Source organism: Saimiri boliviensis, chromosome 17 (genome assembly GCF_048565385.1).
Source record: "Saimiri boliviensis isolate mSaiBol1 chromosome 17, mSaiBol1.pri, whole genome shotgun sequence".
Lineage (NCBI taxonomy): Eukaryota > Metazoa > Chordata > Mammalia > Primates > Cebidae > Saimiri > Saimiri boliviensis.
The window spans coordinates 33792589-33806635 of record NC_133465.1 but is presented as its reverse complement, the minus strand read 5'-3'; the positions used below and the strand labels follow the sequence as shown (position 1 = coordinate 33806635).

Genomic DNA, 14047 nt, shown 5'->3' with positions numbered 1-14047 from the left:
ATACATGAAGACTCTAGACACTCAAATAATTTTGAGACTTGCTATCTTAATATGTTAGAGAAAGGATTTATCTTTTGAATTCAAGATTAAGGCTGGGCATGGTGGCTCACTCCTGTAATCCCAGCACTTTGGGAGACTGAGGTGGGCAGATCACTTGAGGCCAGAAGTTTGAGACCAGCCTGGCCAACATGGTGAAACCTGTCTCTACTAAAAATACAAAAATTAGCTGGGAGTGGTGGTGTGGACCTGTCATCCGAGCTACTCAGGAGGCTGGGGCATGAGAATCACTTGACCCGGGAGGTGGAGATTGCAGTATGAGACTGGTGACAGTGTGAGACTCTGCCTCAGAAAGAAAAAGAAAAAAAAAAGATTAAGGTAAGATACTATCTTAATCTCTCTCTCTCTCTCTCTCTCTTTTTTTTTTTAAGACAAATTCAGTCTCACTTGGTTGCCCAGGCTGGAGTGTAGTGACACGATCTTGGCTCACTGCAACCTCTGCCTCCTGGGTTCAAGCAGTTCTCCTTCCTCCTGAGTAGCTGGGATTACAGGTGCATACCACCACGCCTGGCTAATTTTTGTATTTTTAGTGGAGACAGGGTTTCACCATGTTGGCCAGGCTGGTTTCAAACTCCAGACCTCAGGAGATCTACCCATCTTGGCCTCCCAGAATGCTGGGATTATAGGTGTGAGCCACCATGTCTGGCCGGGATTTCTCTTTTAAATTCAACATTTGATTATTCTCTGTTAAACAGCAAAGAGTAAAGAACATGTTAAGTGTCTTTCAGGACATATTGAGTGGCTGATAAACAGGCATTTATTAATACCTTCTTTACATTGTAAAACTATCTTGCTAAACATAAAAATAGGCCAATAAGGAGTTTTTGAAAAAATAGCAAGAATAACAGATTCTGGCTCAATATAAGGAATTCTAAAATAGTAAGAGATGCCTCACAGTGAAATTGCAGTCCAGTGGGAATTCTGGCTGGAGGGGAGCGTGATGGAGTAAATGTCTTCATGTCTCTTCCATCTCTCAGACAGTACACAGGTCCACTTACTGCTGGTTTCTTGACTGATGAAAAATGAAATTTTCTGTTACGATAGCCTCATTTTTTTCTTAATAAAACCAGAGATCTTCAACTTTATTATTTTTGTAAGTAATCAACTTCTATAAGCTTTATTATAAGGTTTATAATCCACTTTTGGGGGAAACTATTAATATTTTCAGATAGACTAGAAGAAGCTTTGGATCCAGATGAAGAACGCCGAGTCCGTATCAGGAGACAGGAGCAAGCTGTTCGCTCTGCCCGAATGCTCTACGTCCTCCAGCAGCAGGTGTGAAAAGTTCAGGGAGAAGTAGTGCAGTCAGCCTTGTGTACTGCTTCCTTAGAGAGTTTCAGTTTTCCTTTTGTCTCAGACAGTTTAGTGCTAGAGTATCCCATAGGAGTTCGGACAGATTTGTGAGGCTCAATTTCCTGAACACATGGGCAAATAATTCTCATTCTTGTTGTAATCTGCCTTTGTGTGAGTGAGTGTGTGTGTATGTGTGTGTGGCCAAACTTCTTAAACAGAGATTCTTGATTTTTTTTGAGGTCATAGACCTTTGACAATCTATTAAAAGCTACTCCTCCCCATCCCCAAGATGCTTATACATTATATAGCACATATTTTTGTATAGGAAGTCAGGTGGATCAGTTACCCGGAACCCTTGATCCCAGCTATGGACCCTAGTGTTAGAGGAGAGACCTTGTTAGATTCCCATGTATTTCATGTTTTATAATATTAGAAGCTTGTAGATATTAAATAATTTGATTATTATTAATTTGATTACTCTTTACAGCAAAGAGTAAAGACCATGCTAAGTGTCTTGCAGGACACCTTTAGTGGCTGATCCACAGGCATTTATATTCTTTACATTGTGATGGATTTTTAAGAAGTGTTTGCTTTGATTTTAATGCCTTATACGTTGGCAAGCCTTTTATTCATTTCTGGTCACTGAAGTCACATGTTAGCCTTACTGCTTGAACCAAAAACTGTACTTTTCATTGAAAAGAAAATACCTGAATTAGATTTTGCACTGTATTCTTTTGGGTTCTATTTCAGTTCTTATTCTACACTGCTGCTGTAGAGATTGCTCTAAAACATGACTCTTGTCAGACCTCTGCTGAAAAGACTTTAGTGGCTCTCTGTAACTTAGAGGATGAAAGCTAAACTCTTCAGCAATGCATGTAAGATTTCATGATCCAGCCGCCTGCATTTCTAGAGTCACCTCCACCTTCACTCCTTCATGCTAAATTCCTATTCCACTGGGGACCAAGGGATGGAAGGTGAACACTGCCTAGTCACCATCTTGAACTGGAAACCAGTAACTGTATTTCGGGTGTCTTTTTCTTATTTTCAAGTGACTCGAATTAATGATGGTTATGTTTGGACAAGACAAGATATATCAATGTATCCTTTTCTACCAAAAAGATCAGTGGAAAGGTATGAAGTTTCTTCTTTCCCCTTTTTACAAAACAGGTAAAAGAAATCCAGGAAGAGTTGGATAAATTGAGTCCACATAAAATTAAACACACTAAGAAGGTATGCTGCAATTAAATTATGATCAATTCTTATTTAAAAATTATATTTCCCAATGTTTTCTTAGTATTGTATAGGGTCCTCTGCACTAATGTTATTTTCAGTACTTGTAGAAACCTGTTAGTGAGGGAGTGAGTGCCTTAGATATTCCGAATGTGGTTGCCTTCCAAGGAACAGGTTCTAAAAAATAGATTTTTGTTGTTGCCGCTGATATAAGAAATTGGGAGTAGTAGGGAAAACACCATCACTAGAATACTTTAGACTTTACAACTCCCTTTACTGTGAAAAAGTTTTCCCTATAGAAAGCACTTTATACAGAAAGAAGATAGGCTATAAATATTGTTAGAAGCTGGGTAAATGTTAGGAAGTTCTGAGTGTGAAATGACTTCTCCATCTTTTTGTTACCAGTCATGGGCAATGTCTAGGCTGGCGGCTGCCCATCGAGGAGCGATTCGGGCCTTACACATGTTCGTCACTCAGTTTGCTGACCGAGGGGAGCACCCCCTTCCTGGTCGGTGCAGGGAACTGGGCAGCCTTATTCGCCAGCTTTCACTTTGTTCTGCCAAGCTGGATGCAGACCCTTCTGTTCCTGATGTGGTTATAGACATTCTGCAACAAATTGAGGTATGGAATTGATTACAGTTTTTGTTACAGGTGTATTGCAAGTAATGCTTACTATTACCTAGTTTCATTAGGATTTATGGAGAATACAAGACAAAGCTGTTACCTAGTGAATTAAAGCTTTGCAGAGGGCCCAAGGATCACTTCATTTTTATCTTGTTATTTTTATGGTCTGGACTATATTATCGTGTCTCACTACTTTGAAAATTGGTGACTTGGGCCGGGCGCGGTGGCTCAAGCCTGTAATCCCAGCACTTTGGGAGGCCGAGGCGGGTGGATCACAAGGTCGAGAGATCGAGACCAACCTGGTCAACAAGGTGAAACCCCGTCTCTACTAAAAATACAAAAAATTAGCTGGGCATGGTGGCGCGTGCCTGTAATCCCAGCTACTCAAGAGGCTGAGGCAGGAGAATTGCCTGAACCCAGGAGGCGGAGGTTGCGGTGAGCCGAGATCGCGCCATTGCACTCCAGCCTGGGTAACAAGAGCGAAACTCCGTCTCAAAAAAAAAAAAAAAAAAAAGAAAATTGGTGACTTGAGTATAAAACATGTAACAACTTTAAACCAGGTTCATTAACTAAACAGAATGTCCCATTCCCTGGCCCATGCCATTTAAGAAAAAAATATAGAAAAGGAAACCAGTAAAACATTCTTAAATTAGAACATCAGTGTTTAATTTAGGTGGATTTTAGAAAAGAAGAAACACTGAAAGATACAGAATGTGAAATCAGAGCCTCAAATCTTGTAATATAGCTAGAGACTTCTAGAAATCTCAGCTGGCATGTATTAGACAGGAATCGATAATGTTCTTAGTTTTCATTGGTGACAAAGACAACAATAGCAATATGCCATTAATTTTATAGTTCTCTGAAGTTTGCATGATGTTACCATATAATTATGCCATTTGAACCTTTCTGTGGCAGTATGCTTTGCAACTGGTTTTACTACTGTTGTACAGATTAAGATTTGTTTAGAAAAAGCAAAAGTAAGAGAGATGACAGTTGTTTTCTTGGGAGCTAGAGATCAAATTCTATCTTCTGACTCCCATGCTAATATTAGTTCCCCTATGCCATACATTTTCATCCGCAAATAGAAAGGTGATCTTTATGTTAGTGTGGCATAGTAAGCTGTTAGCTGCAGAAGAATTCTAGATTAATGACACTCCAGTTCTGCCACCATTAACTAGCTCTTGGAGATCTTTAAGGCCCCTTCTGCCTTCACAGGTTCATTATCAAGCAAATGTGTCTGTGATTTTCATTGGTTCGTTCATATATATAGAATTCACTGGGAGGAATGCTATTGTCAAATGCGGACCTCAGAATTTTAGGCAGCATATCAAGTCATGTGATGCTTTTTTAACTTATCCGTAAGAAGCATTTATGGGCCAAAATAACTTCATTTAGAGTATTCATCTTTGTAATCCTAGAAGGGATCTGTAGAGACTGTCTAGGCCCTCTCCCACATTTTGAGCTTGAGTAAGAGTACCTCTAACATCAGGTTTCTTTCTTTCTTTCTTTTTTTTTTTTTTTTTGGAGATGGAGTCTCACTCTTATCACCCACACTGGGGTGCAGTGGTGCAATCTCAGCTCACTGTAACCCCCGCCTCCCAAGTTCAAGTGATTCTCCTGCTTCAGCCTCCCGAGTACCTGGGATTACAGGTGCCTGCCACCGCATCTGGCTAATTTTTGTATTTTCAGTAGAGACGGGGTTTCACCATATTGGCTGACCTTGTGATCCACCTGCCTCGGCCACCCAAAGTGCTGGGATTATAGGTGTCAGCCACTGTGCCTAGCCCAACATGCTTCTTAAACAGAATGTTTATCTCCCCTACTTTTCAAAATGTAAGACGTGTTATCTTTCCTGTTGTGGCCCTACACCATTTCACAGCACATTTTCTTACTATGTTACTATTCTCTGAACTAAATCTTCCTGACTGTGTGCAGTTGTCCTTAATCTATATTGACCAGGTAGAGACTGGGCCCTGACTTCCCAGTGATGAATGGGTGGGAACTTACTAGAGAAAATGCCTTTTTTAGGAAGATGAGACACAGATCTTCTACTCTTGTTGTGTTGGACAAGTGACCAAAGCCACTGGACCTACTAAGTGTCCGTTAGTTCATGAAAATGTATGTTAAATATAGGATGTTTGCCCACTTCAAAGACTTATTTGAGTTTATGAGATTTTTGTTGATGTTAAAATGCTTTTGAAGCAGATAGGATAATATTCTGAAGAATATAATTTCTAAAATGATGATTCTTTAAGATTTGGATGCCTTTAAAAGTACTCATATTCGTTATCTCTTTGCTATTGGCTTCAGTGAGCTACACATCTGAAAGAACTCACAGAAATTGTTGATACTAATTAATTAGATATCCTAAATAATGACATTTTTAAATTAAGATTTTGTTAACTGTCAAGAGAGAGCCATTTAATAACACATTTCTCTGGAGTCCTTACTTTCAGTTTTGTGATTAAAAGTATACTTTTGTGATATAAACTAAAAATAATTGACCATTTCATGGCAGGCTTTGGAATCTCTCCTGGAAAAGAAACTGTCACCGAAAAAGGTGAAAAAATGTTTCAGTGAAATTCGGAGCAGATTTCCTATTGGTAGCCAAAAGACCTTAGAGAGATGGCCAAGTACATCACCAAGGGGTGAGAGGAGACCCTTCACAGCAAAGGACACATTTCCACAGGAAACAAGTCGCCCTCCTGTGGCAAAGAAGCTTCTTGCTGGTATGTCTCTTAAAGTTTTTATTGCAGGATATTTTATTCATTAAAGTTATCTGGGCTATAAGAGTTACTGCACTCGGGAAAGTCAGGATTTAGGACCTAGCCCACAACAGATGAACTTTAACTAGGATCAGTAAATAGCAACCAAGATGCTTCCTTAGGTTAGAGGCTGGAATATTCTGCATGTAGAGGAAGGTTGAAAGTGACGTTTCCTTTTGCTACATCGTAGTGTTTGGGCTACCCAAGGCAAATTCCCTTAGAGCTGGAAGGTAGAACCCTGCTTTAAAAAAAAAGTTTATTTTAAGGATTGATATGTGTAACACACACAGAGAAAGACACATGCATGAGACAGAGAGAGAGAGAGAGAGAGAGAGAGAGAGAGAGAGAGAGACATTATATTTATAAATATATATATATATATTTTTTCTCAGATAGTTAAATAAGCTTTTGTTATTCCAAGAAGTGAGATTGTTAGGTGATAACAGTATGCACGTTTAAACAGATACTGCCAACTTGCCCCTTTAAAGTGGGCACACATTTATGTCTTGACTAGCAGTGACATCAGTATATATTTCCCCACATCTTCACCAAGTACATTATATAATAAAGTTTTAAAAATTTTCCAGTCTCAGCGGACAGTGGCATCTTCTTGTTTCATATTGTATTTCCTGATTCCTGGTGAGGGTTATCGTTTCTTTCACATGCTCCTTAGCCATGTTATCTCCTCTTCTGTAATTTGCCTGTTCATATTCTTTATCCATCTCCCTGCTGGGTTCTAAGTATTTTGCTTATGGATGTATATGTTATGATACTACATTTTGTTGGGCTGAGGTACACGTTTGAATGCTTCTGAAATCATTATTAATTGATGATAACTTGCAGTTAATTGTAACATTTTAACATTGTAAACATTTTAAACATTTTAAAATTCCTGTTGATATATAAACTACTGATGTGTCTTATAATTGATGTTTTAGATTTGATGAAATATGGGGCTTGGTTACTTAACTCTTGTATTTCTCTAGCTAGATGAGATTACCTATAAATAAATATGGACAAATCCAGTAAACTTTTTTTTTTTTTTTTAAATTAAAGTAAAACATACAAGCTGGGTGCCTTGGCTCACATCTAGCACTTAGAGAGGCCAAGGCAGGTGGATTGCTTGAGCCCAGGAGTTTGAGACCAGCCTGGGCAACATAAGTAGACCCTGTCTCTACAAAAAATACAAAAACAGGAGTGGTGGCTCACATCTGTGATCCCAGCTACTTGGAAGGCTGAGGCAGGAGGATCACTTGAGCCTAGGAGGTAGAGGTTGCAGTGAGCTGAAATTGCACCACTGCACTCCAGCCTGGGTGACCGAGTGAGCCCCTGATTAAAAAAAAAAAAAGAAAAGAAAAAAAGGGGTAGAACATACAGATAGTAAAGTACACAAAATATAGATTTATAGCTCAATTACCAGAAAACAAAAACATCTGTATAACTACTATCCAAGTCAAGGAATAGAACATTACCAGCATCTAAGAAATTCCCCTTTGAGTCACCCCTTCCAGTCTTTATCTTCTTCATCTTCCCAGATTATTCTGATCTTTTTTTTTTTTTAAAACAGAGTCTTGCTCTGTTGCCCAGGTTGGAGTGCAGTGGTACGATCTTGGCTCACTGCATCCTCTGCCTCCCAGGTTCAAGGGGTCCTCCTGCGTCAGCCTCCTGAGTAGCTGGGATTACAGGCATGTGCCACCACACCTGGCTAATTTTTGTGTTTTTGTAGGGATGGGGTTTCACCATCTTGGCCAGGCTGGTCTTGAACTCCTGACCTTGAGGGATCTACCTGCTTTGGCCTTCCAAAGTGTTGGGACTATAGGCATGAACCTCCTTGCCTGGCCTGTTATTGGCGTTTTTAACTGTTTTAGAGTTCTGTATTTAATCTACTTATATTTAATGAGATTAATGACATATTTGAACTTTGTTCTACCTTGTTTTGATTTTCATTTGCCGAAGTTTTTTTCTTTGTTGTAATTTACTACGTTAATCAAGATTTTATTTCCTTTTTTCCTCATTGATTTGAAAGTTATATATCTATCAGTCCAGAATTCAGCGGATTTATTTCTCAATCTGCCACTATTCTGTGGAACCTTAATAGTTTAGTTTGCCACTTCTATGACAAGCGGAACTGTAAGAGACCAAGACTGTTTTCCTACTTGCTTAAGACTCTCAATACTTCAACTCTGACACCAAATGTGTAGATCTTTTTTGCCACACCAAACAATTATCCAGGGGATACCAACTGGGTATCCTGTAATTCAACTCAATTCTGACACCATCTACCTGGAATTAGAGTCAGATACCATTGGTTAAGGTTCAGTCCCATAAGACACCCCAACTTCAGGCACCAATCCCAAGTTTCAGGTTGTGACCTGTACTTCTGATTGACAGGCTATAAAACTGGGATTCCCTTGACCCACTCCTCGGGTTTGCTAGGATGGCTCATAGAACTTAGAGAAACACTTTACTTATGTTTATCCATTTATCATAAAGGGTATTTATAGAGGACACAGATGGAAGAGGTGCATAGGACAAAGTATAACTTTTGAAAGGGCCATGGAGCTTCCATGCCCTCTTTGGGGAAGCTCCCCTCCAGGAACCTCCACATGTTTACCATCCCGGGAGCTCTTCAAACCCTGTACAGGGTTCAGGGATTTTTACAGAGGCTTCATCACATAGGCATGATCGATTATTAACTCAATCTCCAGTGCCTGTCCGCTTCCTGGAGGATGGAGGATAGAACTGGCAGTTCCAAGCTTCCAATCATTGAATGTTCTTTCTGGTGACCAGCTCCCGTCCAGAAGTCCTCCAAGAGTCACCTCATTAGAGGAAAAAAAAAAAGTTTCCTTAGCCAGGAAATTCCAAGGGATAAGAGCTCTGTGTCAGGCAGTGGGGTTAAAGACCAAATGTTAGGAAAAAAGAAGAACCTAGCACCCCTAATGCTCAGGAAATTAGAGTAGTTTCAGGAGCTCTGTGCCAGAAACTGGGCTAGAGACCAGATACGTGTTTTTTATTGTATTACAATAAAAATCCAATTAATTCATTTCCATTAGATATTTACTCACTTTAATGGGATGTTCTCTTTCCTTCATTGGTAGGCAGGTACTAATATAGTATCTTCCTTTTAATTAGGAAGGCTGCATTTGCCAGCCTTTCCCTTGAGGGTGGGTGTCAGATTAATTTGTCCTTATATTCTCTGTGCCAAGCCCAGCATCTGCTGTATAGTTAGGCACTTAGGTGCTTGTTGAAAGACCTGTGAAGAAGTGTAATTGTGGCCAGGCGCGGTGGCTCAAGCCTGTAATCCCAGCACTTTGGGAGGCCGAGGCGGGTGGATCACGAGGTCGAGAGATCGAGACCATCCTGGTCAACATGGTGAAACCCCATCTCTACTAAAAATACAAAAAACTAGCTGGGCGTGGTGGCACGTGCCTGTAATCCCAGCTACTCAGGAGGCTGAGGCAGGAGAATTGCGTGAGCCCAGGAGGCGGAGGTTGCGGTGAGCCGAGATCGCGCCATTGCACTCCAGCCTGGGTAACAAGAGCGAAACTCCGTCTCAAAAAAAAAAAAAAAAAAAAGAAATGTAATTGAGTAAGAAAAGATTTCTGGGCAGCAAATCACAGTAACTTGAATCCTGGGCGCTAGGGAGCTCATTTTGATAGACTGGAGAAAATGGAGAGAACATTCCAGGCCTTCACACAGAGAAGTATTTAATAAATGAGTTAGAAAATTTGAGGTGCCTATCAGCTGACTAGTGAAAAATAGAGATCAGTTTCAGAGAGAAGTTGGAAAACCTGCTGACCTAAAACTCATTACAGGAACAAATGTAGGAAAGCTGGGCGGCAGAAGGAGAAAACTTGGACCAAGAAGATCTAGATTCCAGTCACAGCTCTGCCAGTTTGTAAATCTGGGTTGACTTAATCTGTCTGAATCTTATTATTTTTTTTTAGACGGTGTCTTGCTCTGTCACCCAGGCTGGAGTGCAGTGGCACGATCTTGGCTCAACAGCAACGTCTTAAGAAAGTCTCTTCTGCCCCTGTGTCACACTGATAGTCTCCTGTATTTTCTAATTAAAGCTTTAGGATTTTCTTTCCACATTTAGGTCTTCATTCGATTTAGAATTTTAAGTGTTCAATTGTGAGACAAGGATCCTGTTTTATTTTTTTCTCTATGGATACTAGTAATCTTAGCACTGTTTTTTGAACAGTCCAGTTCAAACACACTGATTTATCATGCTGCCTTTGTCACATCCATCATGTTTCATGGATTTCTGCCTGTGTTTACATCACTCCCACAGTGCCTTTAATGCTTTCTCACTAAGACTTTGTCTTTGCAAGAGTAAGATTCCTGCCTCCACCCACCCCCCACTTTGTTGGCTGTTCTTCAAAATTATTTGGGCTATTGGGATTTTATACTTTGCATGAATTTTAGGATCAACTTGTTTAGATCCATGAAAAAAAATCTGTTCGAGATTTAATTGAATATGCATTTGAAATTATGGATTACTTGGTGGGGGGAGAACTGACATTTTTACAGTCTGTTCATTGGTGAAAACAATGTATTTAGATTTTCTTTCATGTCCTTTACCTTTTAAATTTTTATGTAAAAGCCTTATGCTTCTTTCATTAGATTTCTTCCAACATGCCTTATAGTTTCTGTTGTCAATGTTAATGAGATTTTTTATCTTATATTTTCTATTAGTTATTTTGATAATGTGGAGATAATACTGATTTTATGTGTTCATCTTCTTATGTCCAGAATCCTTGCCGATACCTCTTCTCAGCTATAATAGTTCGTCTGTGGAGTCTCTTTGATTTTCTATATTGTCTCATCTTCAAATAAAGACAGCTTCCTTTCCCATTGCAGGTGGAATGTCTTGTTTGGAGTTCAGACTTTATTCTCTATCAAATTAGGAGCCGTTGAAGGTTTTGAGTATATAAGTGACATTTAAATATTACATTTGAGAAGAAAAATTTTGGTAGCCAGGAGACAGTGTGAAGATAAACAGGGGATCAGTTAGGAGACACTATTATTTTAGTCACAAGAGATGGCAAGCCTGACCTTGGATAATAGCAAAAGGGAAGGAAGGACAGAAATAAATGTAAGTGCTGTTTTAGAATTAGGATCAAAGGGACCAAGTAAATGAGTAAATATGAGAGTGAAGATGCAGGGAGTCAACCGTGACACCTGGTTTTCTACTTATAAACCTGAATAATATTCATAGGAGGAGGAACAATGTTAACAACAAAATATCCGCTTCTCAGCAGGGCTAGGATAGATATTTGGAGCTTATCTATGTATAGATAATCATTCTCAGCAATTTGATTTGAGTAGCATTTTCCTTAGTTTGTTCTTCAAAAATCTCCATATAGATAAGTATCAGCCTGAAATGGAGCTTCCGGAGACCCAGAGGTTGCAGAGTGAGCTTGATGTATTAGATGCGGATATCCTTCCTGAAGAAGGACCATTTATCCTAGACCAAAGTGCAAGCTTCAAAGACGAGGCATTAGCCGTGGCAAAAACAAAAGCAGTGCAAAAGAAGCCTATGACTGAGAAAGTGCCGTTTAGGAAGAAAGATACTCTGGCACCAGCAAGACAGCAAGTATGAAATCATTCCTTTCCTTTGGCCCATTTATATTTATCTGACATTGTCAAGGTCACATAAGCTGGTATGTGGTAGAGCCAGTTCTCAGGCAGTTGGATGCTAGAGTCTTTGAGTCTAGCTATTTAAGTCATTTATATATTTAAAAAATATATAACAGTTTTTAATATTGTTATTAGAATAGAGAATTCTTTCTATTCCTACTTTGGTAAGATTCTAACTAATATGATACCAATAACTAATTGGGCAGGAGATTTTAAAATTCAGTTGTTTTTTTTTTTCTGCTTCTGATTTGGAAGTGTGAGATTTGAGGGGATTAAGATCTGGTTCCCGCCAGTGATGGTGGCTCACACCTATCATCCCAGCACTTTGGGAAGTGAGAGGATTGCTTGAGGCCAGGAGTTTAAGAACAGCCTGGGCAACATAGTGAGACCCCATCTCAACTGAAAACAAAATTAAAAAGAAAATTAGCCAGATGTGGTAGCTAATACCTGTAGTCCCAGCTGTTTGGGAGCCTGAGGCAGGGAGATCACTTGAGCCGAGGAGTTTGAGGCTGTAGTGAGCTATGACTGAGCCACTGTACTCCAGCCTGGGCAACAGAGTAAGACCCTGTCTTAAAGAAAAAAAAAAAGTTGGTTCCTGCTAAAGATAAATACTGATCAATAATAATTACTGAATATTAAAAGGGCATCCTAGGGTGAGTGCTTTCTAATATGGCTTTGGAAGCCAGCAAGGTAAAACTTGGTTTGAAACTATGTTATATTTTAAGCTTCTGTTTAAACTTACCTATGGCCCTATCAGTGGAAAACTGGCCAAAAGACTACCTCCTAGTTGAACACCTTTATTGTATTAGTGACATTTGGTGGTCTTGCCCAAAGGCTTCTGTAGCAAATCTGTTTATTTGCAGGTGGCCTCCAAAAAAAGAGAGAGCAATTACCACAAGTTATTGACAGATAATGGATTAGGATCAAGTCCATTTCTTCCCAAACTTTTATGGGGATTGGGGGGCAGGGGTCATTGAGATGTCAGGATTGAACTTGTAAGAATTCAGATGGGTGCTCTTCTCCAGAGACAGAACCTCATTCTCTATAGCATTTTTTAAATTTAGACCTAAGGTTCAGAGAGGTTAAGTGTTTTAACTAAGAATGTTTTACACATTACTTGAGCCCAGGAATTCAAGACCAGCCTGGGCAACACAATGAGACCCTGGCTCTACAAAATATGAAAAATTAGGCATGGTATCACGTACCTGTGATCCCAGCTACTCAGGAGACTAAGGCAGGAGAATCGCTGGAGCCCAGGAGTTTGAGGCTGCTGTCAGTTCTGATGGTGCCACTGCACTCCAGCATGGGCAACAGAGCGAGACCCTGTCTGTAAAAAAAAAAAAAAAAAAACAAAAAAAAAAACAGAAAAGAAAATAGAAAAATAATTTAACAATATGGAATGAGTTTTTTTGTTGTTGTTTAATTAGGAAAAAAGTTGTAAATAAATAAAAATATATTTTATATATAGTTTATATGTTTAAAGGTGTCAGGCAGAGCCAGGGATTCCAATTCTATACGCTCCACTCTCACCCCCTACCATGGTTGTTTCAATGTAATTTACAACCTCCTCCAAATTTCTACCACAGTGCTTTCTACTCAGGTTTTACTGAATGGATACATGAGTAACATAGAGAACTTGGAGCTTCAATGAGTCAGAGGTTGAAACCATAGTTTCTTTGATATTTGTTTGGCTTTATAATTCTTATTTACTCTCACAGGGACTCCACAAAGCTGAAAGAAGTAGACAAAGCCAACCTCACACTAAAAGCAGAGTGCAGCAGACAACAGTTTCATCCAGATTAAAAATGAACCGACAGCCTGTGAAAGACGGCAAGGCACCGTGGATACCCCCAAACCCCACATCCCCACCAGCATCTCCTAAAAGGTATGTGAAAACTCAAGGGACCGTTTGTTTATGTGATTCTGTTTTCCTCCACATATCAAAGATAACCTATAGCTCATAAGGAGCAAATGAAGTAGTAGCCTTAATTTTTTACATTAAGAAGAAATGCTTTTTTGGGTGAGTCATATGTGAGAAGTCTTTGTCTTGAAGCTTGTTGGTTTCTTCTTCTTCCTAACTGTGGTTGGAACAACTTTTCCATGGCGCACCCCAACACTCGGGACATGTGTCATTATATGGAAGATGATGGGCTTCGCTTTACTTGTCTCTTCGGCCAATTGATTCGAGAAACTTGAGGCCAGGGACTTTCTTTTTTATATTTGAATGTCCAGTGCTAGGTGTATAGTAGGCATTCAGTAAATCTTTGCTGAGTAAATAAATATTTTAAAATAATTCTAACTCTCTATCAAGATAATTGTGAACCGTAAAACCATGTAGATGTCACCAACATTGTCTTAGCTGTGGGGAGCAGTTAGGATAATGTTGACATTACTGTCTTGCATCCTCATTCGTAGCACATGGAGAATGAGAAGCT

General features: G+C 39.5%; 1 protein-coding gene across 3 annotated transcripts in view; it reads left to right on the top strand.

The window, feature by feature from the left end:
• The window catches only part of KIAA0753 (KIAA0753 ortholog), a 58022-nt gene that overhangs the window by 9514 nt on the left and 34461 nt on the right, over positions 1-14047 (top strand). For 2 of the 3 annotated variants that reach the window (XM_074388532.1, XM_074388531.1), the window contains exons 3-8: positions 1226-1332; positions 2518-2580; positions 2986-3201; positions 5723-5933; positions 11339-11568; positions 13331-13497. In XM_074388532.1, the coding sequence (XP_074244633.1) occupies positions 1226-1332; positions 2518-2580; positions 2986-3201; positions 5723-5933; positions 11339-11568; positions 13331-13497 (994 nt within the window). The remainder of the gene's footprint in view (positions 1-1225; positions 1333-2517; positions 2581-2985; positions 3202-5722; positions 5934-11338; positions 11569-13330; positions 13498-14047) is intronic. The other variant, XM_010341957.3, reaches the window with a different exon arrangement.